Genomic DNA, 26,767 nt, shown 5'->3' on the forward strand with positions numbered 1-26,767 from the left:
ATTGATGAATGAGTTTCAGTTCGGCTTGATGTCAGAGAGAACACAGAGTAAAAGATAAAATCATCATGCTGAGGCTGATAACCCCGGCGCGGTGGCTGCCTGTGGGTCTAATGGAAACCTCGGAGCGGGGCAACTCTGAGGGGGAGGCTGTTAGTTCACTTTTGTCATGTGAGGCTGAGTGAGATGTTCAAATGTTCGTGTCTCAGGCATTTGCAAAGATGAGTGAGTTAGGGATAAAAAAGCAGGGGGCGTAGATTTGGGAGTTGTCTATACTGTTTTGGTTTTTGGAATCTCAGGATTGAAAACGAAAATCTTTATATAGAGAGAACCCAAGTACCCAGTTTCTGATCAGTGCCATAAAGTTCTTCCTTGATGACGAGTATTTTGATGCCAGGTTTTTGTGTGTTCTTTATAAATTGTGGCAGGTAGACTTCTAAAATGACCTCTGACATCCCCATTCCCAGCAGTACCCTGCGCCATGCCTGCGACGCTGACTAGGATGGTATTTACCCCCATGATTAGGTTTTGTTATGCAGCACAGTGGACTTGAAGACAAGAGTTGGTCCTCAGTGGGCCTGACCTGATCCCATGAGCCCTTTAAATCTGGGTCTAGATGTCAGAGACTGAGGAAGTCAGAATTGGAAGCAGGAAAGGGATTTATGTAATATTGCTGGTTCACAGTTGGAAGAGGCCACAGGGCAGGGTATGTGGCAGCATCTAGGAGCTCAGAGTGGACCCCGGCCAACAGCCAGCAAGGAAATAGAGACCTCAGTCATAAAGCCGAAAGGACCTGAATTCTGCCAACAAGAAAATGAGCTTAGACCTGGGTTTTTCTCCAGAGTCTCCAGGGGAGAAGTAAGCCCAGCCATACCTTGATTTCAGCTTTGTGAGCAGAGGACTCAGTTAAAGCGAGCAAGGGCCTTCCCTGGCGGTCCAGTGGTTAGGACTCTGCGCTTCCACCGCAGGGGGCATGGGTTCCATCCCTGGTCAGGGAACTAAGATCCCGCATGCCATGCGGTGCAGCCACAAGAAAACAAACAAACAAAAACCAAGCAAGACTTCTGGCCTGCAGAACTACTAGCTAATAAGCCTGTGTGACTACAGTCCCCTGAGTTTGTGGAAACTTTTTACACACGATAGAAAACTAACATAAAGCTCATGGACAGCATTCACAGGGCACAAGTAGTGTATGTTATTACGTAAACCCACATGTTTGAGTGGGAATACGTCAACATAAAGACGTTAAATAGCTGGCAAGAAACTCTGCTGCCGGCATCCCAGCACAGTGAAGGGTCATCTTCACTCTCCCTCCCTCTGGGAGCCCTCGCTGACCCCTGCCCCTGGGTCTGGTTTCGTACCCTTCTTACATACCTTATGGCACTTTGTCCTTCCTCCTTCCATGGCATGTAGTGCACTCTGTTGTAACAGATGATTCCCTGTCCATAACTAGCCCACGTCTGTCTTAGTGTTTATGCAGCAGCATCGAGCAGAGCACTTGTTGTTCATCAGTGTTTGTTAAGTGAATGAAGGTGAGAAAGGCCGATGGAGGTTGTAAGAACACAGTGATTCCAAAGCCAAATTAGAAATCGTAGGATGGTGTGACATCAGTGGTTATTAACAGAGTCAGAAGGAGTTGAGATGTCGAAAAGGTGGTTTTGTGAGGGAGATCTCACTCTTGAGTGCAGCTCATTTAGAGTGAAAGAGTACCAAACAAGATTTCAGAAATTAGGGTGAAAAGCAGGTCCTTGGTGCTTCACATTGTCTTGCAGAGGTGAACATGCTGTGGGTCTTTATAGAAAATCGACGTGGTCACACACTCTAGACACAGGAAAGAAAGTCACATGTGGTCTTTTATGAAAGACTTAGTAGTCTCCTTCTTGTTAATACCACTATTAAATATTTTTAAAGCCTATTATCGACTAAAAACATATATGCAATACTGTTTCTTGCTTAATGGTGGAAAAGGTCTGTTCTGTGAATATTTCTAAGCGTCAGGGAAAGAATTCTGGTTAAAGAGAGATAAGGGGGTGGGATATGAAGTTTCCATTGAGTTTCTATTGTCTACAGATGGAGGAGATAGGAACAACTTCTACCAGAGGTTCCTTAGACCTTATTACACAAGTTGTATTAAACTCAAAATGATAATTTGTGTTAATTCATTTAATGCCAAGGAACTGACTAGTAGTGTGGTCTTTGTGACTATGATACATTTTACAGGCCAGTGGAAATAAACTCTAGAAGTTGCCATTTATTACAGAGACTAGATGCTTATTGTGTGAGGGTTTGTATGTGAAGAGGGCAACGCAGGGCATTGTAAAATGGAGGGGAATCTGACCAGGACTCTTACTGTGTAGGAGCAGACGGGTGAGAGTGCTCTTCCTCTGTCCCTTGAGTCAATATCATCACCAGACATTTTTCCAGAAGAGCTTTCTGCAAGGAATAGAGGAGAACAGCAGCCCCTAACAGACGTGTTTTGACTTCTGTGGGTGAGCTTTACCCTAAACTGCATTGGCAAAGTTTCAAATTTATAATTAATGATAACCTGAATATACTGTGTAAGGTTTTAAATAGATGTGAGACCACAAGTAGTTTCTTCAGTATTTTCTCAAGTTCTTAAGACACTTAATTCTCCCTCTTGACTTCCTCTTCATCTTAGAAACTGCAGTTTCCTTTGTAGGAATGACTTCTTGCTGGGCACCACTGTCTTTGGCCACTTCTGTCTCGGATGCCCTGCGTTTTCACCCGAGGCCATAACTGCATTGCAACACCAGGCCATTTCACCATCCTGTGAGTTGAGAAAGTCTAGCAGGAAATCACCAGTTGACTGTCCCCAGCACAAGCTTTGTGTTTGTTGATTGCTGTGTCATGATAGGCAGTTATGGAGGGGATGCTTTGTAGAAAGAACTTCTTTTCTAGGGTATATTTAAGAGTCTCATCATCTGGGGAACAAACTACATGTGGAAAGAAAATATTTTCACCATCGTCTGAAAAAGATCCTGTTCAGAGTTGTTTCCCTGTGGTCATATTAAATTCACTCATATTTAACAGTGACTCTTTTGGTTTGTCTTTCGGTTTTTATGTTTCAAGGTATGTTATGTACACCCCTTGCCCCCTGCCATTATATGAGTGTCTTTTCCTGTAATAGAATGGAAGGTAATCTCTGTTTGTTTTATCTCCCATTCTCTTCTGTTTTCTACACTTCAAGTGTGCTGTGTTCTGTTAATCTCATCTTCTCTCCACAGGAGCTGATTTCATGATTATCTCCTGAAAAGGTGGTTTCCTAGATGTAACCATGGGTCAGAACAGAAATGGTTAGCCTATCCTATGAGTAGTATCTAAAAATTTGGTTGTGGTCTCCTAGAGGGTCTTTTCGTGCGTGTGACATCTAATTTAGAAAGAAATCTGCTCTCCTCCCAAAGCAGAAGGAACCTCTTTAGTTTCCTTCTCTATTAACTGCCGAAGTGGTGCAAAGTTTATTTCCCCTTTGTTGCTGTTCAGATGGAACAGTTGCACCTATAGGGCTCCCAACACTTAAGGGAAAGGTATATAGTGAAAAAAAATTGATTTCTGCTATTGTTATTTAGAGATCAAATAAAGAGAAGTTTTCAGTGAGTGAAGTGGTCAGAGCTTACTTATTTCATATTCTCTCACAGGAAATTTCTTTATGCCAATCTGTACTGTTGGAGCCATGCATACAAAAACCAGGTTGGGCTTTCAAGCTCACAGTCTCAAAGAAGGACAGACATGTATACAAATAGTACATAGAAATAGAACTGGGTACAGTATGTAGTGGTGGCAAAAAGAAAAGACCTTTGTGGGGTAGGAAGAACTCCATTGTAGGTGCAAAGCTGAAGCAGTGTGGGGACCGCTAACGGCCGACTCGCCGCGGTGGGCGTGTGGGTGCTCACTCACAGTAGACGGTTGGGGTGGGGAGAAGGGTTTCATGGGTGATGGATGCTGTAACAAAGTCTTCAGCATTGAATGGGAGTTTGCCAGGTAGAAAAGAAGGAGCAGGGGCATTCCAGGTAAAATAAATAGTATATTAAAGGAAGAAAGAAAAGAAAAGAATTCAGTAAAATGGTGTAGGTGAGTTAGGCTTTTTTATGAAAGAGCAATAGGAAATGAGCTTAGAGAATTAAGATCATGAGGGTATTGAATGCCAAACTGTTTATTTGCCTTTTATTTATGTTTGCAAAAGACAGAGTTCTTCATCCATCAAAACAAAACAAAACTCATCTTTCTTGACTGTACTTCCCCTGCAGCTTCTGCCTCATTTCTCAACTCCTGTATAAAGCAGAACTCCTTGAGACGTGTCTTTATGTTTCTGGCTCTGAAGTCTCTCCTCTGCCTCTGCTCCAGCTTCTGCCCCTGAGCATGTTGCTGTTCCCCACGGCCGCAGAGTTTCCGCCCAAAGGCAGATCTTCATTCTCATCCCACATGACTTGGCAGCAGCACTGGCACTGCTGATCACTTGCTCCTCCTTAAGAACTACAGTCAGAGATTTTTTTAAAAGGGAAGAGAAAGAAAACCATTATAGTGTATATATGTTGCTTCATAAAATCATTGTTTCAGTTGTAGACATATATGTCTTGCCAAATGAAATTTGTGTTGTAGTCAAAAGTTTGAAATCGTTTGCAAAATTAGAGCGTGAGAGTTAAGAACATGGACAGCATGGTTTCAAATGGGCCAGGCTGGGGTCCCAGTTGTCCTTACAACTGGGCCTTAACCTCTTTGGGACTTTGGGCCTTCTCTGACAAAGAATAGGAATAACTATCTCATAGGCATATAGCAAGAATCAAAAGAGATCATGAAAATAAAGCCTCTGTTTTCTTCCAAAGAAGCCAAAAGAGATCGGGAGAGCTCCTAAATAGATGGCTCGGTTAGAAATGCTCTGCCTAGAGCTTTCTGAGATGTGGTGGTCATATTTTTATCCCAGCTGCTTGTATCGTTTGCCCTCTGGCTGCCGTGCTGACCACAGGACAGCTCCCCACAGATGGAGGGCTCCTTATCCCTTCATATTTCTGCCTCCTGCTGTTGTCTTTGCTTAGAGTTCACTCTTCTTTCCCAACTCCATCCCTGCCTGTGAAGAATCTACTCAATTTCAAGTCATCTCTTTTGGGAAGACTTTCCCATCAACCTTCCTTGCCCATAAACTTGAGCCCTTGCTCCCTGTGAATCCTCCCATGACCCACATCTACTATAACGCCTATCACTCTTTATGTTACTAATGTTTGCCTTTCTTTTCCTTCTTCTATATTGCAAGTTTCTTGAGGCCAAGAAAAAATGTTTTATTTATCCTTTGTCCCCAGCCTAGAACAATGCCTGGTACATGTTATTAATGTTTGTTGACTGAGTAGGGATAGGAAGGCTTGTAATTTGCTAAGGCAGTGCTGGCTATTGAGATAAGTAAGATAACATACTATTTCTATTCCTAAGAATCTTTTTTTTTTTTTTTTTTTTTTTTTAAGGGAGTTCTCCTTAGCTACACTCCTTATTTTTTATTTTTATTTTTTGGCTGTGTTGGGTCTTCATTGCTGTGCACGGGCTTTCTCTAGTTGCAGCAAGCGGGGACTACTCTTCGTTGTGGTGCACGGGCTTCTCATTGCGGTGGCGTCTCTTTGTTGTGGAGCACAGGCTCTAGGCGTGAGGGCTTCAGTAGTTGTAGCACACGGGCTCAGTAGTTGTGGCTCGCAGGCTCTAGAGCACAGACTCAGTAGTTGTGGTGCGTGGGCCTAATTGCTCTGTGGCATGTGGGATCTTCCCAGACCAGGGCTCAAACCTGTGTCCCCTGCATTGGCAGGCAGATTCTTAACCACTGCGCCACCAGGGAAGCCCTATTCCTAAGACTCTTATAGTGCTTTTTATATTTCTTCATTTGATTCTCAAGGTAACATTGTGAAGTAGGTATTATTATTCCTCTTTTATAGTTTGAGATATCGAGGCTCAAAATGGTTAAGAAACTTGTCCAGGTTATACCACTAGTAGATACCGAAGCCAGAATTTACAACCGGGTCTCTCTGATTCAAGTGCCAATTTTTTTCCTGCTGCATCAATATAAAGATGTCTTGTTCACATTTGTATTTCCCATATTGCCTAGAGCATTTCTTTGTATGTATGTGACAGTGAATTAAAAATTTTAAACTGAGTTAGTGTCAAAAGTGAGCCATTTTGTGCTAGGAACAATAATTTTCCAAATCATATGTGATTTGAAAGAATTAACACAATGTCTAAAATTATTAGCTGGTGCTAGGTACTATGCTATGCACAAAGGAGATGAAAAGGAAGAGGTACAATGGCTAGAATTGGAATAAGGGTCTTCAAGAACTTATTCATTAATTATCAAGCTCTAGTGACCTAACTATGGAAAATGGAGGTAAACCTGACAATATTCAGATCACTGCTATGGAATGTATTCCTGAAATGGTATTATAAAACTTGATTAAAAATCTGCAGCTCATCAGAAAAAGAGTATTTCAAGTAGTATTTCAGATAGTGCTGCTGCTTTTAAAGATAAATGAAGAAGATCACAACCTTCTCATAATCAAAAGGCTTAATTAAAAAAAAAATCATGTTTGTTAAAAATTCCATAGACTGAAGGGTTTGGCCAAGATGGCGGAGTAGGGAGATCCTGAGCTCACCTCCTCCCACAGGCACTCCAACATTACAGCTGTTTACAGAGCAGCTATCGATGAGGACCACCTAAAGACTAGTGGAAAAGATTTTTCACAGCTAAAGATAATAGAGATAGAACCACACAAGACTGGTAGGCGGGGTGGAGTCATGGTATAGTCAAGACCCACAGCCCTGGGAGGGCAGCCACAATCAGGAGGACAATCACAGTTGCAGAGCTTCTCCTCAAGGAGCTCCCCAGCTAAGGGGTCCTGCACCAAGAAGGCAAGTCCCCAGAGCGCCTGTCTTTCAGGGGCAGTGGGGCTTACTTTCGGGAGAGCCAGAGGGCTGTAGGAAACAGAGACTCTGCTCTTTAAGGGCACACGCAGAATCTCACGTGCTCTGAGACCCAGTGCAGGGGCAGTAATTTGCAAGGAGCCTGGGTCAGACCCACTTGCTGATATTGGAGAGCCTCCTGTAGAGGCAGGAGGCAACTGGGATTCCTCCTGGGAGCATAGATGCTGGTGGCAGCCATTTTGGGGAGTGCATTCTCCCATGAGGACACTGGGTGCTGGCAAGGGCCGTTTTGGAATCTTCCCTTTAGCCCATCAGTGCCAGAGGCTTATCCACCCATGAACCTGTCAGCACAAGCCCTGGGACCAAGCAGCAAGCTGCATGAGGACCCATTCCTGTCCACCAGCAAGCCCAGGACTTGGCCTCACCCACTAGTGGGCTAGCACCAGCCCCAGGGCTCCTGGGGCCTGCAGTCAGCCACCTGGGACCCAACCCCACCCACCAGGGAGCTGGCAGCAGCCCCAGGACCCCCCAGGCCATGCAGCCAGTCATGCCAGGACCCAACCCCAGCTACCGGGATGCTGGCAGCCACTTCCAGTGCAGGACCTGGCAGCCAGCTGGGCCAGGGACCAGCTCCACCTACCAGTGTGCCCACAGTATTCACCTGCCATAACAGGAGGGCCCACACAGCTCACATAGGGGCCACCTCTAGAGCATATAGCTCTGGTGACCGGAGGAGGTGTGCTGCAGGGCCCCCCACAGGACACCTTCAACCTAAGGCCACTCATCCAAGATAAGGAAGCCTAACCAGCATTTCTACTTAATACAAAGAAATAAAGAAAGAGAATTAGGCAAAATGAGAAGACAGAGGAAAATGTTCCAAACGAAGGAACCTCAGAAGAACTTAATGAGGTGGAGATAAGCAATCTACCCAGTTAAGAGTTCAAGGTAATGATTATAAAGATGCTTACAGAACTGAGGAGAAGAATGGAGGGACACAGTGAGTTTAACAAAGAGTTAGAAAATTTAAGGGAGAACCAAGCAGAGTTGAAGAATGTAATAACTGAAATAAAAAATAGGCTAGAAGGAATCAATGGTAGATTATAGGATACAGAGGAATGGATCAGTGAACTGGAAGACAGAGTAGTGGAAATCACTCAAGCTGAATAGAAAAAAAAATTTAAATGAGGATAGTTTAAGAGACCTCTGGAACAACATCAGGTGTACTAACATTTGCATTATAGGGGTTCTAGAAGAAGAGAGAGAACTTATTTGAAGAAATAGTAGCTGAAAACCCTCCTAACCTGGGAAAGGAAAGAGACATCTAGGTCCAGGAAGCACAGAGGCCCAAACAAGATGAAACCAAAGAGGTCCACACTATAACCTGTAACAATTAAAATGACAAAAAAATAAAGATAGAGAATATTAAAATCAGCAAGTGAAAAGTAACTAGTATGTACAAAGGAACTCCCATAAGATTATAAGTTGAGTTTCAGCATGAATCTGCAGGCCAGAGGGGAATGGCACATATATTCAAAGTGATCAAAGGAAACAACCTGACAACCAAGAGTACTCTAGCCGGCAAGGTTTTCATTGAGATTTGAAGGAAAAGCAAAGAGTTTTACAGACAAGCAAAAGCGAATAGAATTCACTACGAAGACAGTTTTACAAGAAATATTAAAGGTACTTCTCTAAGCAAAAAAAGAAAGGCCACGACTAAAAATATGAAAATTATGAAAGGAAAAAAAGATATAAGTTGGCCCAATTTGAATATATTTCCGAATTGTTTGGATTTAATTATTTTGCCTTGTTTGTGCAGTTTTGAAGTCTAAGTGTCTAAGTTCTCTTGTTTTCCTTCTTTTTATGTCTGTCCAGCAAAAAGAGGATGTTTTCCTGTTTGTCTCTACCTTGGGCCTCTTTGTGATAGCTTAATTTTAGATGCTGTCCTCATTTTTAGCTGAGATTTAATCTTCTGATTTGTTCTGGACAACTCAGCTTTCGATCGTACCTAATTTAATCTGGACAAGAAAGGCCATTTAAACAATAGACAATGCCTAATTTTAATAGATATGGTCAGGTGGATTTGTAGCTAAAACTGGTAGAAAGTTCGCAAGGTGTGTAGTTCTCTTTATTTTGCTTTGTCTAGTTTAGAAGTTGTATATATTTTTTTCTTTTTTGCTTTGGTAAAATAGATCAAGACTTAATAGCTATTAAGAAAACAAACAAACAAAATTTTTAGGGACCTTTAAGAAAATAGCTCTAATTGTTTTATGTTTTCAAGCTGTTATAAATTTCTTGTTTAGTTTCTTTTAGGATAGTTGTCATTAAATCAGTAAGTTGTGGATGATGAAGAAAGGAATTTATATAGATTTGGGGCACTTACAAGTATGGTTAAGAACTTCACATGATAGAAAAGCTTTTCTGTTTGACCTCATTCAAGGTCATGTATTACCTGAATGGTTAAGGTTCATGTTAATGCTGGTCCAGTGTCTCAGAAATTTGGATTACATGTTTTTAAGGTAGGACCCTTTCTATAAAAAAGCTCATTTCAAAACCTCTCAGTGATTTTTTTTTTTTTTTTTTTTTTTTGCGGTACGCGGGCCTCTCACTGTTGTGGCCTCTCCCGTTGCGGAGCACAGGCTCCAGACACGCAGGCTCAGCAGCCATGGCTCACGGGCCCAGCCGCTCCACGGCATGTGGGATCTTCCCGGACCAGGGCACAAACCCGTGTCCCCTGCATCGGCAGGCGTACTCTAAACCACTGCGCCACCAGGGAAGCCCAAAACGTCTCTGTGATTTTTAGGAGCTTTAATTTTGTTAGGTATACTTTGAGATATTCGTTGACCAATACTGAATCCAGTTATTGGCTAAATTAAATGTTCTAAACTTTGATTGTAAGAACCAGTTGCGGGAAGTTATATGAGGATTCCACAGGAAAAAGATTATCTGTTGCTGGCTCTGAAGATGGGGGAGGCCATGTGGAAAGTCATGTAGGCTGCCAGCAAAAATTCAGGGACCTCAGTCCAAAAACTGCAAGGAACTGAATCTTCCCCAACCATGCAAGCTGGGAAGAGGACTGAGCTCCAAATGAGAATCAGCCAGCCAGCATCTTGATTTACCCTTGGGGGACTCTTAGTAGAGAACACAACCTGCCATTCCTGGACTCTCTGAGTTGGTGGTGATTTGTCACGATGCAGTAGAAAACCCAGTGTAGGGGTATGTCAGCCAGTCTAGGGATGCCCAGTGCCAGTGAGCCAGCTTACCCTTGGATTTTCTCTTCATAACTTTCGGTATTATACTGAGGTCAGAATGGGTATCAGCAAATACTAATTGAATTTTAAAATTTATTTCTACTTCTAATTTAGGTGATTTGAGTTTTACTTTTATTATAGCATATTAAGGTACATTGAGTGATGAAAGAATTTTGGTATTCTCCTTTGTTTACTTTTTGTTTTATTATTTTTTTAATCCGTGGTTGTCTTTACCTATAAAAGAAATTGAGAAAAACCATTTTTATTGAAGCTCAGTTGTTCTGGAATGGGATTGGCAAACTGTAGCTTGCAGGTGATGTCAAGCCCCTTACCTGTCTTTGCAAATGAAGATTGATTGGAATGCAGCCACCCTCACTGGCTTATGTGTTGTCTGTGGTGGTTCTCTTAAGTCTTGAATATACATTATTAAAAGAAGTATATCCAGGGGACTTCCCTGGTGGTCCAGTGGTTAAGACTCCACTCTTCCAATGCAGAGGATGCACGTTTGATCCCTTGTCGGGGAACTAAGATTCCACATGCCACACAGTACAGCCAAAAAAAAAAAAAAATCCAGCCACATCTGATTACCAGGATTGTGTAGACTAGTTTGTACCTCTTACTCTACTCAAATAATGGAAAGTGTATTAAAATTAATAAAATTCTATAAACTCTGTGTGTCTGGAGTCCCTAAGACCATCCCCAGATTTAGTTGTTTGTTGGGAGGAATCATTGGGCTTGGAAGTTGTTATACTTGAGGCTAAGGTTTATTAAAGCAGATGATACCAAGCAGAGTCCACAGGGGAAAGGTGTGTCAGGAGCATTTTGGGGAACCAGCCATGAGCTTCCAAGAGTGCTCACCTAGAGGTTGCACAGGACACGCTTAGTCCTCGAGCAGTGACTGTAGCAGCATGTGCAGAGTGTAGTAAGCTCACTGGTTCCTGGTGGGGTTTGGTCATGCTGGTAGCCATGCTTGGTGACTGACTGTAGTGACCAAACCCAGTCCCGCAGAAGGAAAGCAGTGCTCACCATAAATTACACGATTTGCAGAGACCGTCTGGACAGAATAGTACATTGTGGCCAGGGTACTGTGTGTGCAAAATACTTCTATAAATTTGAATATTCCAAGAGATCCGTTCTCAAGTGCCAGTCAGGGGCCAGCGAGGAAAGCAGCCCTTCTGAGTACACGTGGCTGTTTCAGCTCAAGCGCTGAGTTAACACTCCTGAACACTCCATAGTAAGTGTTCAGAAACATATACAAAATTTTTGCTGGTTGTCAGTGTTCTGCTATACAGTGTTTTATATATATAGTTTCATGTATATATAAAATATTCTGCTAATTCAGCTATATTTCAGATATGTTCTTTTAGTGAATTGATTGTTTTGTCAGCATTATCTTTATTTTTCAAGTAAGAAAATCTACATGACTTCATGAATCAAGCCCAACATAATTTTATAGTATCATGGGTCTTTAAAACTTCACCAAGATAAACATTGTTTTGTTTGAATTTACAGTTTAAACCAAGTATCTTGCGGAGCACAGGCTCCGGACGCACAGGCTCGGCGGCCACGGCTTATGGGCCCCGCCGCTCCGCGGCACGTGGGATCCTCCCGGACCGGGGCACGAACCCGCGTCCCCCGCGTCGGCAGGCGGACTCTCAACCCCTGCGCCACCAGGGAAGCCCTAAACCAAGTATCTTAAGTGTGGACTACTTTGTTGTTTCTAGCTTTTAGAGACTGAAAAACAACCTGGCACTTCTTTTTCATAGTTCGTATTCTTGCGTGAATGTTAAAGAGTAATCATTTTCAGAGCTGACTTATCTCCATAATATTGCTTTAGCTCATTGTGGGTAATAAAATTCCCAACAGTATGTTAAACATTATCTTTCAGTTATTGAAATAATGATGAAATGAGCATTATAAAACATTACACCTTTAAAAATCCTTGATATTAATATAATAGAAAGTGCTTGCTGTATCACCTTTATTGACCCTCATGCTATGGAAAAATACACAGGACAAATTTCTTCTTTAGAGAGAATTCATTTTGCCTTTCTGCACTTCAGTAGCTGTTGAAGTTAAATATGTAGACATATATATTGTATGTGTATCTGTGTGTGTGTATATATAAGTTTTCCTCTATTCTTTTGGCTGGCATTGTTTTCTAGACAGAGCCTGGTGTAGTATGTTTAGAATCCTGTGTGGATAGTGGGGATTCCTGAGATTATTCACTTAACTTGTGTGACTCTGGACGACTACATCTAAATCATTTTATCTTCTTCTGTTTCAGTTTACCTAGTTTGCCCTCTTTCATCATGTTGTATAAGATATGGTCAGATGCTACCTGCCTGAGGTCTGATTGGGACCTTTTCAGCTAACCTCTGAAATAATTGCTTTTAATTAATTAATTAATTTTGGTCTGCATTGGGTCTTAATTGCTGCATGCAGGCTTTCTCTAGTTGTGGCGAGTTGGGGCTACTCTTTGTTGCGGTGCGCAGGCTTCTCATTGTGGTGGCTTCTCTTGTGGAGCATGGGCTCTAGGCACACAGGCTTCAGTAGTTGCAGCATGTGGGCTCAGTAGTTGTGGCTTGCAGGCTCAGTAGTTGCGGTGCATGGGCTTAGTTGCTCTGCGGCATGTGGGATCTTCCTGGACCAGGGCTCGAACCCATGTCCCCTGCATTGGTAGGTGGATTCTTAACCACTGCGCCACGGGGGAAGTCCCTAAAATAATTGCTTTTAGATTCTTTTTTTTACAGTGAGTGTTTTTGGCTTCACTGAATTGTGAACAAGTAGCTAGATACAAATGTCTTAAGAGCAGAATCTATATTTTATTAATCTTTATAGTCCTCCTGTCGTCCAGCACTGAGCCTTGCTGTTTCCTGGTTTCAAACCCAAAGCAAACAAGGAGTCTGTGACTTTGATAGTCAGTCAGAAATGCAGCTAGGAGCAGACTAGGGCATCACAGGTTTGAGACCAGCCAGCAACCTTGTAAATGGTGGGAAAGGAAACCCATCTGGCATGTGCAGAACTGCATACCTCAAAGTCCAAAATAATGGCTATCCACGAGAATAATTGTGAGTTGTCAAGAAAATACTAAATTCTCTTCAGCATATGATATTTTAGAAGATAGAAGTAGGAGAAATTATGGAAAACTACAGCCTTTTCCTAGAGCTCACAGTATGGAAGGATGTATTAAAGGCTCCTGAGAACTCTCAGCACTTAATTTTATTCAACCATGTTTATTCAAATTGATTTGATTATGGAGCTCCCTTTTCTCTGGATGCCTGTTAACACCTCCTGGAACCCATGCTTGGAGGGTACACCTTAGGGCCTGTGAGGCTGTGTAGTTGCTTTTCAGTGTTCTTGCTTTTGTTTATTCCCTTGTTCCTTAGGGCACTTACCGGGCTTGTTTCCTTTGAAGCCTCTTTCTACCTTCTCTAGGCTCTTCCCTCCATTTCTTCCATCCCATCTCCCCGCCCGCCCCCCACCCCATTCTGCAGTGTGTAGGATTTTATTTTGTTTTAGTTTAGTTTAGTTTTTTTAAATTGAAGTGTGGTTGCTGTACAATATTATATGTTACAGGTATGCGATGTAGTGATTCACAGTTTTTAAACGGTATGCTCCATTTATAGTTATCATAAAATATTGGCTATATTCCCCGTGCTGTACAGTATATCCCTGTAGCTTATTTTATACCTAATAGTTTGTGTAGGATTTTAATTCTTTGCCTTGAATAAAAGCAAAGCCTGACTCATAACCAGCAACAACCTGTCTTGCCTCTAGTTCTGTTTGCACAAAGGAGCAGATTAATCTTTTTGAATATGCTGTCCTTTTTGCTTCTCTGTTAATTTTGAAGCCCCAGTTTTGAGTGAAGGTTTGAGTTGGATGCCCCTTAGCCTCCAGCTGACCAGGGATACGTGTGCCACCCTTGCCTGGGTCTGCCAGAAGGCCGTATTGCAGAAAGACGTGGGCTGTGTCTTTCTCTGAACATACTTGAAACAGAGAGAAGGGTCAGACAGGTTGTGTCACAGACAGCATCCATATTCCAGTTATATACTGTCTTCCTTGGAGGAAGGGTACTTTTCTTTCTTCTCCTGTAGTGACTTGCCAGGCCATGTGGTTCTGGTTCTGGGCGGATCTCTGCTGGGGGCCCTCCTGGACCTGGGCCTGCAGGCGCTTCTCCACGCTCAGCTGCTGCTCAGTGAGCTCTGAGTGACCCAGCAGGCTCCTTCTTGAGTGCTGCAGTTTTTCTCTTTCTTGCTCTTTGTCTTAGGATGAGCCTTTGCCCTGCTGTTTCTCATTTCCTCCTTGGGCTCCTCAGAGCAGCCACTTTGGACGTTAAGATGAGGTGGAATGGTGCTTTTCGTTCTCATTGGGCTGAAATTGGAGGTTGGAAACACTTGGTTTGGTGAAGGCAAGCCAAGTGGTTTACAGAGGTGTAACCATGGGTGTAGCTTGTTAAACCTGTTTACCTCAGAAAATATTTTTTTTCCTTGAATGTGTGAGAAAATCTGTAGCTTTTGTTTCCCTCTTACTAGCTGGCAGTGATTTTCATGGATAAAGTTTGTTACAAAAAGCTCACCAAGTAAACAGTGAAAATGTATCTCCTATCAGTAGTTTAAGACTCTTGTTGTCTAGAATTTTGTTGCTTTTATTGATTTTTAATCCCAGAAGAAAATAAAATACTCTTAGGAGCTGCGATTCTGATACACTCCTTCAATTCTTGGTGGTTTTGCTGTCCTTTTTCACACAACCAGTGTAGTTCTTGATAAATAGCCAGTGAACAGCCCATTGTTAATTAAGGAGTGTGTGTGTGCATGTGTGTGTGTGTGTGTGTGTGTGTGTGTGTGTGTTACGATTCCACGGGAATTTAAAGACCACATGGATAAGGATTCTGGTGTCCCAGTCCTGCCCCCAGTATATCCACTGTACCCAGAATGATTTCTGATATTGATACACAGCAGCATTCGACTACTTTGTTAAACGAATGAATTCCATTTTATAATTATGAGTGGAAATAAGAGCATTTGCTAACTAAATTTGTTGGCTTATCGGCTACCAGTACTCTTCATTCCCCTTAATTTTTTTTTTTTTTTTTTTTTTGGTGGTACGTGGGCCTCTCACTGTTGTGGCGTCTCCCGTTGCGGAGCACAGGCTTCGGACGCGCAGGCTCAGCGGCCACGGCTCACGGGCCCAGCCGCTCTGCGGCACGTGGGATCTTCCCGGACCGGGGCACGAACCCGTGTCCCCTGCATTGGCAGGCGGACTCTCAACCACTGCGCCACCAGGGGAGCCCCATTCCCCTTAATTTTTAAGAGCGGTCTTGGTTTTGGCTGTGTTACTTGTCATGGCTGTCATGGCGTATCTTCTTCAGCATATTTTCTGTTGCCCCCACCTTTTAACCTTCTTAAAAACATTCAGTGGTGGTTGTTAGATTTAAGAGCTTCTCAGCAGACAGGACCTTATACTTCTCTTGTTCTTTCCTTAAAATTCCGCTGACTGTTCTCATTTTTACTGAGTTGAAGAAAGGGAGGCCGAACCAGGATAAACATGGTGAACTGGTCCTAGCCTGGCCCTCCCCGAGCCTCCCAGGACAGGTCTGGGCTGGCCAGCAGTTGGGTGGGAAGCCTCGGAGAGCAGAGGCAGCGCTGTCGGGTGTGGCCCTGCCAGTTTGCAGGGCCAGCAGGCACACAAGGTGCTTCCCTGGCCCCGCTGGGGACGCCTTCTTGCCTGGGCTGAGACCAGGGCTCGAGGCTTGCGTTTTTGTTTGAGCTGTGTTCTGTCCTGTAATTGGTTATCTCAAGGAATGATTTTAGTTTAGTTACCATCTTCCTTTTGTTTTACCAGCTGGGTGAGTGTTTAGCTCCAAATGCGTCAACTAAAAATGAAGAGGTTATCATTTATTACTGATATTCCACTGTTGCTCTTGGTGTGACCTTCCTATAAAGTTTAGAATTAAAAGCTTTGATTTCTGAAAGTTAGAGTGGTGTTTCATCTGGCTGATTGGTTTCATTTGCTTTACCCCAGACGGTCAGCTTAATCTTGCAGTTAACTTCTTAACTTTGTTAGTGGATGCAATTTTATCCAGGAGGACCCTACACATGTAGACGTTTATACATGGATTTAGATAAAGATTTGATTTATAGGAATTAGGACGCTTCAGTTCAGGGGTAGCTCTTTACTTACAAAACTCTTTCCTGAACATTTCATGAAGAAATTTGTAGATGGGATTATAGGAAGTAACTTTAGCTTAAAGGGTAACAGATGAATTGCATAGAACATTATGCTAATTAATTTTTTAAATTAAAAATTTATGATACTTATTTAAAATCTGGTTTTTAAAGAAAAAGACAGTGATACTGTTGAATATCCACCTATTTAGAAAATTGTAGAATTTTTTTATTCCTGGTTTTCCAGCTGATTACAGCTCACATTTTATCCTTGTGAGCTGCGTGCTTCCCATTTTATCCTTGCTTTCCCCATCGCTCAGATGTTGTATGCACTGCCAGATAAGTGGCAGATTTTAAGGGAGAGACAGTAGGGTCTTTTTATCACCTTGGCTGCACGGTATTATAGATTATTAAAATAAAGAATCCCTAAAAGTAATGGAAATTGTGGAGCCATTGTGATTCCTACCATACAGTCTGTGGGAGGTTGTCTACGATGAGGTGGAAGTCATAAATGCATGTTAACTGGGTTCAAGGAGCCCAGAAACTAGAGTGCTGGTGGCCAGCTTGTCCTCACGCGTGTCCTCCATGAGGGCATCTTACAGGTCAATATCTTGGATTGTTTCTTCTCCAGTGGCCACTTTGCCAAGCAGCTGAATTTCCAGCCTCCTGCTCGGTGGCTCTCGATGTGTCTATGCTAGTCCTGTGATCGTTTAAAACTCCCTGTATTCCAAAGAATTACCTTCTTTCCACTGTTCTTTGCTCTTGAATGTGTCCTCTTTCAATTGGTAGCACCACTATCTCGACTGTCATGAAGTTTGGCCTTTCCTAGTGCGTTACTTTAACCAACTGATTCTTTATCTGAAGGGTTTGCAGTAGTGCTGTTTGGTTACCAAACAGTTTTAGCATAATAATAATTATTAAAGTAGAGGCTGGAAATGAATTAACACTTGCCAGTGTACAGCATAATAATTATTAAAGTAGTCGGCTGGAAATGAATTGACACTTGCCAGTGTACCGAGTTACTTCCAGCACATTAAAACGCTGTAGTAACTTAATTTGCTGGAGCACTTCCATCAGTGGGGCTGGGAACGGAAACAAGTCTGAAGGCGTGGACTTTATCACTGACGCAGAGCAGTCTCTGGTACCAAGAAGCCACACTGGAAGGATGTGAGTGAATTTGCCCCAGTTCATCATTATTCCAAGAAATAAATTTAGAACCTATTTCCCATTGATGATGGGTCATTTGATTTATCGTTTTGAGAGAACATGTGTGCTCTCTCTATACACACGCCCAAACTGTAGGATTATGTTGTTATTGTCTCTTGCCTCCCCACGTGAACTCTAAACTTCCATTTGTCTAGACTTGTCTGTGTATCTTGAATATCCATGGTACTTTGCTGCCTTATGTGCTTTCTTTTCTCTTTTCTCATCTTTATCTGTTAAGAATTTTTAAGACATATCTCCTTTATTTGATTTCAAGGTCTTTATGGAACCGTGTCTCATTAAATTTTCTCTCTTGCATACACCTTAAACATAGTGCGTACTTATTAATACATATTTGTTTCATGGAGCATTTTCTGTACTTGGAGATATTTAACAGATAGTTAATTTTCTTAGATGCAAGTAACAGAAAACAAACGTAGCTAGTTTAAGAGGAAAAGTAAATTTTTTGGAACCATGCTAGTATATCCTGAGGAATCTCAGGTAAAGCTGAAGGGTGAACTGGGCCTCAGGGAGATCTGGGAACCTCACTAGCAGGAACTCATGGATCTTTCCTTTAGAGATTTGTCAACAGTGTGTCTCAGCTTCTACCTCTCAGACTCTGTATCTCTCAATTCAAGATCTGCAGAATCTGCTTGCCTGAGATCTGGTCAGTTGCCTACCTAAGGCCAATCATAGTAGACACATGACTGTTCAGACATGGGAGGCCATCCCTGTGGCTGCTTGGAGGTGGATGGCTATCCCCGGGTAGAAAGGCAGTTGTTCTCTGAAAGGAGGGGTCAGAAATAAATTGTAACGGATGTCTCCTACAGTGGTATTTCTGTCTTCTGGAAACTGAGCCTGTATGGGTTTGGTAGATTGCAGGTGACTTCAGCTGTGGTCAGGTTAGGGTGTTGTCCTTGCCTTTGCTGACTGTTTTCATAGGAACTGCTTGCTCATGTCTTAATCTTGTCATTTGTGATACTTAATCACTAATTCAGGAGACTCCTAGTTCTGAAGTTCATTGGGTCAGAGGAGAGAAAAAGAGTCATAATACTAATAATTTTGTTATGTTTTAAACATTAGCAAATTATGATCATAGCTACATCGTCACTCTTTGGTTCTGTGAATTTGACCACTGCAGTATTTTTTCTACTGCAAAGGATCCTAATTTTCTCTTCTGTATTATTTCTGTAAATGGGCTGTAGACCTGAAGAAAGTAATTGTATATAAAAATTTTCAGAGGGCACCAGTTGGTTAGCTTTCCAAAGAAAGCAGGAGAAAATCAGTCTCTCCGTCTGTCTCTCTGTGTCCTTCTCTCTCTCATTTTGTTATGGCAGCCTGAGCAGACCAATATAGAGGGCGGTGCTGAGAAGTGTGGTGCTGCTGTAACAAATATCTTAAAATGTGGAAAGTGGCTTTGGAACTGGGTGTGGGTAGAGGCTGGGAGGGTTTTGAGGTGCACAGAAGCAAAAACTGAGATTGCTGTGGAGGGACTGCTAAAGATGATTCTGGTGACAACTGAGAAATGATTATATTTTTGATATATTTGGTTAAATAATATCATATTAATTTCATCTGTTCCTTTTTATTTTCTTAATATGGCTACTAGAAAATTTTAAATTGCATAGCTTTCTTTCATTGGGCAACACTGAAATAGAGCTACATGTATGAACATGGATAAATATTTTAAAAAGTTAATATTGATGGAAAAGTAGGTCATTCAGAGCTGTGTTCACAGGATACCATTTAAAAATTTTATATAAAGTTTAAAAGCTTGCAGAATAATACTATATGGTATTTATGTGTGTGTGTGTGGTAGAAAAAGGATAGAAACAGGATGTTAATGAAATGCCAAATTCAGGAAAGAGTTCCCTCTAGGAAGGAGGAAAACTAGAACAGGAAGAGAGATACAGGAAATTACAACCGCATCATTAAAAAAACTGAAGAAAAATTTGTATTGTGTTAATAATTGATGAAGGGTGATTGGGTAATGAAAACACGTATTTTTTATTTCTTATACTTTTCCATGTGCTTAAATTATTTCATAATAAATAGTAAGTTATCTTTAATTCTTGAAATATTTCTGGTAGAATTTTTCCATTTAACTAAGCGATGGGAGGGCCAGTGAAGTAACTTGTGCAACTGCAAAACAATAAAATAGCTGCACTGTGATTCAGAACCAAGTCTTTCTTGGTCCAAAACTCATAGCCCTCCCTTATCATTAATTAGATTCTACAGTATAAAGATAAAATGTAAACTGAAGCTTCTGAACCTGCAGGCTCCTCTGACCTGTCTTTGATTCTTCCCTTCTCCCCTCATCCCAGGTACATGCACCTCCGCATGCCTGCACACAGACATGCCATGCACGTGCATTCACGCACACGTGTGCACATGTGCACACCATCTTCGTGAAAGAATGTGAGTTCCTTACTATCAGGCTGGGGCTAAGACAGCTAGTGTCTGGTGAGCTGTAGTTCCTCTCTGTGTCCATGTGAGGAAAGTTCCTCCACGTTCATCAGGATTTCAGGCTTGGGGGAGCAGTTCTAAAATAAAATCTGCTGAAGTGTTGCCTCTTTTTTTTTTTTTTGCGCGGTACGCGGGCCTCTCACTGTTGCGGCCTCTCTCTCTGCGGAGCACAGGCTCCGGACGCGCAGGCTCAGCGGCCATGGCTCACGGGCCCAGCCGCTCCGCGGCATGTGGGATCCTCCCGGACCGGGGCACGAACCCGGGTCCCCTGCATCAGCAGGCGGACTCCCGACCACCGCGCCACCAGGGAAGCCCTGAAGTGTTGCCTCTTGCTCTCTTTTGCTAAAGATATTTGTTATGGCCTTTTGCTTCCAGTTAGAAATTAGAAATGCCTATGTGAAGAATACATGGTTTCCTTTGCTGGCTAAGGCATTAGTTGTCTTTTTGATTGGCTGCTGAAGACACTATTTGTTGTGTTCCTCGTTGTTCTTTACATAGAGATCCTCTTAGGAATCAAGAAAAAAAACTTTCCAGAAAATAAAAACAAAATTTAAAACATTTACTAAATGCTTAATGTGTTAGATGTGATTATTTCTCCAAATTGAGGATGAGGAAACAGGCATGGGAAAGTTAAATAAATTGCTTAAGATAACCTGCTGTTGAGGGCAGGGCTGAGCTTGAGATGATTGATGTTGGGGTCATGTCTGTGCAATCTCTTTTTTCTCAAATCCAATCCACTTTTCTGCCTCTTCTCACCTGAATACAGGTTTAATGTTGGTGATATTCGTAAGGTTCCAACCTGAACCTTCTCTTCTTACTTTTACATAATTTCCATGGACAGCCTTTTCTGACTCTCATACCTTCATGCACTGTTTCTGTTCTTATGATTCCTGAACTTGTATCTGTGTCATATCCCTTTCTTAAAGCTCCAGACCCATAGAGCTGCTGCCTCTTGGTCAGTTTTACCTCACCTATTTCATAGGCATTGCAATATTAACATATCAAAACCATGTTTAGTATTAGCAACTATCCCTCTCCTGACATATTGTACATATAATATTTCCTGAATTCCTGTTCTTGATAAATGTACGTCTCTTGTTGCTCAAACCAGGTGCTTGCGGTCTCCTTTGACTCTGCTTTCACTTTCATTTCTAACATCTGGGAGTCCTTAAGTATTGTTATATCGCCTTCCTTATTTTCTTTCTGGTGTTACTTCTCTCTACTCCCACTTCCCTCACATCTTCTTTATCTCTTGCTTTAATTATGGAAGAGCCTTCTAACTAGCTGCTTTCCCTACTTGCCCATAGTAGAGTCATGTCTTCAGAATGTTGTTTGGATGGTCATTCCATATCAACATGTGACTTGGTTAGCCCCTGTGAAAACTGCCTGTGGCTCCCCCAGTGCCTCAGATAAAGCTGCATGCCCTGCTCAGGTCTGCAAGGTGTTCAACAGCTCTCTCTCTTCTGCTGCTTGTAGATTTTCCTGCATGTGCTCTGTTCTCTCTGGCCTCATATTTGTGGTCTTCCTGTTCCTAGCCCCGAATGTACTTCCTTCTCTCTCTGCCTAATAACCTACACTTGGCATTCAGCTTTAGGTGGCAGATTCTGATTCAGGTGGTCATTCTTTCCTTCTTCCCTTCTCCCTGTGCGCCACCTGGCTTTGTTTTCCTCTTGTTCCCGTGGAGCCTGAACAACATTTCAATTGCAATAGTTCTACCACATTGTTTTATGACTATTTCATTTTGACCTCCCCATCCCCACAAAGCCCTGTGTCCCCTTTGCTTCTGCATGTGAGTCCCCAGAACAGACCACATGTAGCTGGCTATTTGTTGACATTTTTCTAGGACCGTGGTTCTCAACTGGGGATGATTTTTGTCCCCCAGAGGACATTTGGCAATGCCTGGAGACACTTTGGATAGTCATGATTGATGGGGCAGTGCTAATACATCTAGTGGGTAGTGGCCAGGGATGCTGCTAAACACCCTACAATGCACAGGGCAGGACCCCACATTTCCAGTGTGAAATGGCAACAGTGCTGAGGTTGAGAAGCCCTGCTCTAGCAGGAAGCACAAAACTTGAGAGTACTAAAAGAAATGACTTTCCATAACAAAAAGATGAAATTAAATTTGGAGTTCTCAAGTAATATATAAAACTTTTCAGCGTTGAGGAACTTAATTTTCAATGTAAACGACACTGGTTCTTTTTGTGGCCTATTGTTAATATTTATTCGGAAGCTGTGTTGGGGGGGGGAACATGACCACCCCTGAGCTTATTAATGGGTTAGCAGTATTTAGTAATTAAACACTTTAGTGATACAGTAATGTAGGCATGCAACTGAGATTGTGAAGAGGATAGTGGAACTAAGCTCTTCTTTTGAGAATATTTTTCATTTACTTTTTCGTATTTTAAATGCGCCTGGTAACAGGTGACTACCCAAGCTGGTTTTTGGAGGAGATGTGGAGATGGGTGATGTCCTTTTTAAGCTCTTAAAAAGGTTTTAACTAAAAAATCCTCAAAAAAGGCCAAATGTGGTAAACCTTTTGCCTTGTGTGTAGATTAGGAAATGATGAAAACCACAGTGCTAACCGACCTCCACACACACACGCACACGCATGCACGCGCACGCACGCACATGCACGCACGCACATACCCACAAATGATAACCCTCATCCACTTGTATCCTCTTCACTTGTTCTAGCCAGGTGCCTGCTATAATGCCAGTGACACAGTCCGTGCTGACCATCAGTGGAAAGGGCTCCTCATGAGGGTCCTCATAGCTACACTATGAATTGACCGGGTACAGAATCCATTCAACTAAATGTACAATTTACATTTAGCAAATTTAAAATTTAGTGTAGGTATTGAATTAGGAGGGGCTACTGATATACTGGAAAATTAGAATGTTGAAGGGTAAATTGTTGCTGACATTAGAACAATACGGGACTGACTTGCAAAACCAAGTAATGGGAAAATAAAATACCTACCACACTTGAAAGTTTTAGCATGTGTCTGGGCAAAGACAGCAAATATTACAGAAGAATGTTTTGATTCTTTTCTCCAGGATTGGCTGTTGATATGACTTTTGTTTTATAATCTAGTTTTCAAAAAAAATTCTTAGTTATTTGGTAGTTCAGAAATTTGAGTGAGAGAAAGAATAGGAAATGTTAGGAAGAAGACTCAGTGATTCATTCTTTAAGTAGTTCCTGTTGATATTAGCAATTTCAAATTAGCCTCTTGAAAATATAATATTGTATTGGAATTGTGTGGGAAAAGTCCATTTTTCATCTTTATCGTCGGAGACTTCTTTGGTAACTTAAGTGGTTTACACCTGAAGAGGCAATTTTCTTTATAATTGGCTTTTAACAAATAGTGGATATTATTTATCCCACATTAAAATTCAAAATCAAAACAATACTTTTTTTCCAACAGGTGTTAGATTACAGTGACTAATGGCCATCAGGTTGGTGTTATGAGTTCAGTTTTTGAGACTGACATATGTGTGGCACATTTCTTTCAGTTTATTGAAGGAAGATTGAGATATTTGTACTGAATTTGGTGGATTCTGTGAGATAGTGCCTGGCTTACAATTGATTTAATCTCTTGTCTTTGGGTATATGGCTTACTTAGTTTGGATTTTGTGTCAAAATAGAAGTTTAAGGTACAGATACTATATCTACAAAGTTATTTCACTGAATATAGTCATAAGGGAATAGAATAATAGGCATGTATAAATGTGAATTTTAATAAAGTGTTCTCCAAATTTAATTGCATTTCTCTTTTTTTTTTTTTTTCCAGACAAATCCTACAGAAATTTTAGAGTATTCATCAGATAGTGAAAAAGATGATGAGTCGGAGAATGTCTTGTTCATTGATTCAGTATCCTCTCACAAATACCACATGGATTGTGGATCAGATGGAAGCCAGGTTATGGAGAGACTGATAAACCCGAGGGTAAAATGTACAGAGACCATTTTGCATACACCCCAGAAAGAGACAAAGCTTCCCAAGACTCCAGAAAATTCAGCAAAGAAGAAGCTTTTAAGGTTAAATTACACCTTTTTAAATACTTTTAAAAAAAGTTTTTCTCTTTCTTAAAAAGCCCAAATACCTATAATATTAATTTAAAAATACTTATTTACTTGGGAAGGAAGATTGACAGAATAGAATTATAATTCTGATAAGCAGCTATGGAGTCCTAATTTCTGGAGATTGTTTATGGAATTGTCCATCCACGTTGAGCTTTCGCTGTTTCAGTCATAACCAGCTTATGTGACTGTTGTCCGTAATGGAGATTGGTTGTTTGGGTTTATCAAATTTTATTGAACACCCGTGTTCCAAGTGCTATCTTAGACAGTTAAGACAAGTAAATGACTGTTCCTGTTTTTGAGTAAATTATGTCTAAAAGAGGGAAATAGAAATATAGACTATTGAGATTATTTTTGTGATTGTGGTTGGCCAGGGAAACACTTACAGATGCAAAGACTTACGGGCAAGGATTCATGGGCAAGAAACTGGCTGGTGTGTGTGTGAAGAACCATAGGGTCCAGGCCATGGAGGGCCCAGCAAGACGTGTGAAGGGGACCTGGGGTGTGCCATGTAGGGGGACGTGTCCCAACCCTGTGTTGTACATCATCTCTTTGTGTTTTAAATTAGAACAAAACAGTGAAAACAAAACCCCAGTGAAAGTGAGAAGGAGAACTTGTGGGAAGCAGTGCCACAAAAGCAGACTCAGTGGACAGTTTCAAGGAAAAATGAGTGTAGTAGAAAGTGTAAACATGGCAATGAAGAACACGGTTTTAGATCTGTTTAGGGTATGTCTGCGTCAAGGAGGGCAAGTACGATGCACACCAAGGAGAGCCCAGTGACAGTGTCGGACAGTGTTGGCGGACAGGTGGGGGAGGAGGTGAGGGGCTCGAGTTGTGGAGATGGTGCTGTGACCCCTCTGCTAGAAGCTGGGATTCAAGGCAGGAGAGGGGTGGTGAGCTTAGGTTGCAAGTTTGATCAGGCTTGATTGGGATCCGTTGTCTAAAGAGATCTCAGAGAAAAGGTGAGATGGATTTAGAGAATAATAGGGAAGACCCAGTGGAGGCAGGGAGGTTAGGAATAATTACTCTCAGTGTCCAGGAAAGGAAGTGGGAGAGGGAGGCCTGTCTTGAATAAAGGAGAGGAGAGGAGAGTAAAAGGATATGACCGAGTCTAGTGGGATGGACATAGCATGGTGAGTCAGTTGATGCTTGTTCACTGTGTTTTGGTTTTTTTTTTTTTTTTAACATAAAACTAGACAGAAGGCCTTATGCCCAAAGTAAAGCAGTTACAGCCTCAAGTGAATATGGTGATGGTTTGTAATAGTCTCTGGAGAAAACAGGAAAGGAAGCAAATTAAAGGGATTCGAAAGTCTTTGTTGAAGTTGCTCCTATGCAATTAGAGAAGGTCATGTTCCCAACCCTGTTGGGGGCTTGCTGTGTGCCAAGCACTGTTTCATGTCCTGGAGGCACAGCAGTGAACAAAGGCAACGAAAGCTCTACCTGTCCTGAGGGGAAGGCTGATGAGGAGCCAAGAAGTAAAGTAGATGTCATGTCAAAAGGAAATAAACTTTACACAGAAAAAGCAGAAAAAGAGGGACAGATGGCCAGGAGGAAGGGGAGGACGTTTCTGTTTTAAACAGGGGATCAGGGAAGCCTCTGAGAATGTAACTTATTGAGCAGCTGGAAGAACAGAGCTGACATTTCCTGAGTTGAGGTAGGAGGGTGGTGAGGGCATCATATGGTTTGGTTTGGTTTTCCTTGGTGGAAATATCATGAGGCTTTTTGGGGGGAGATGAGGTTATTAGTCTTTTGCTTTCTCTGTACATTGACTGTACAAGTTCTTTTCACAGTTACCTGGGGTTTGAGTTTTTCATACTTCCAAACAAAAATTGGAGTTTCCCCACCATCTTTGCTGTTTGGCATCAAATGCTTTTATACTTGTATGCATACATTTTGGGGGAGTGTATAAAAGTTTATATTTGTGTGGTCAATTCTGTAGGTCAGTCGTATTGTGTCAAGTTGCCTCCCAATTACTTTTTAAACATAAGAGGTTCTGTATCCTTAGTAATAGTAATCTCCTTTTATACATATTGTGTTATCTTCTTTCAGTTTTATTGAGATTTAATTGACATAGAGCACTGTGTAAGTTCAAGTTCAGGCATAATGACTTGTATATATTGTGAACAGTCATTTACTTGTTTTACTTGTCTTAATTGTGTGGAAGCTTTTTAGTTTGATGTTGTTCCACTTGTTTATTTTTGATTTTGTTGTTTGTACTTTAAGTGTCATATCCAAAAAATCATTGCCAAGACCCATGTCATGGAGCTATTTTCCTTGATTTTCTTCTAGGAGTTTTATGATTTCAGGTCTTACATTTAAGTCTTTAATCCATTTTGAGTTAATTTTTGTGAATGGTGTAAGATAGGGTCTAGTTTCATTCTTTTGTATGTGAATATCCAGTTTTCCCAGCACCATTTATTGAAGAGACTGTCTTTTCTCAATTGGGTGTTCTTGGCTCCCTTGTCAGATATTAATCAACTGAGTATGCATCGATTTATTTCTGGGCTTTCTTTCTGTTCCATTGGTCTATGTGTCTGTTTTTATTCTGGTACCATACTTTTTTGATCACTATAGCTTTATCTTATAGCTTATCTTGAAATTAGGAAGTGTGATGCTTCCCACTTTGTTCTTTATCAGAATTTCTTTGGCTGTTCGGGGTCTTTTGTGGTTCCGTACAAATTTTTGGATTTTCT

General features: G+C 41.7%; 1 protein-coding gene across 24 annotated transcripts in view; it reads left to right on the forward strand.

Annotated features, from left to right (window-relative positions):
- The window catches only part of SPIDR (scaffold protein involved in DNA repair), a 374,802-nt gene that overhangs the window by 84,782 nt on the left and 263,253 nt on the right, over nt 1-26,767 (forward strand). For 23 of the 24 annotated variants that reach the window (XR_010837399.1, XR_010837398.1, XR_010837402.1 and 20 more), the window contains exon 6: nt 23,785-24,032. The exons of the other annotated variant lie outside the window; for it this stretch is intronic. Coding sequence is in view for 15 of the 23 variants with exons in the window: in XM_067017141.1 (XP_066873242.1) it covers nt 23,785-24,032 (248 nt within the window). In the remaining 8 variants the exon portion in view is untranslated. The remainder of the gene's footprint in view (nt 1-23,784; nt 24,033-26,767) is intronic. 24 annotated transcript variants of the gene reach the window in all.

The sequence above is a fragment of the Kogia breviceps genome, chromosome 17, assembly GCF_026419965.1.
Source record: "Kogia breviceps isolate mKogBre1 chromosome 17, mKogBre1 haplotype 1, whole genome shotgun sequence".
Taxonomy (NCBI): domain Eukaryota; kingdom Metazoa; phylum Chordata; class Mammalia; order Artiodactyla; family Physeteridae; genus Kogia; species Kogia breviceps.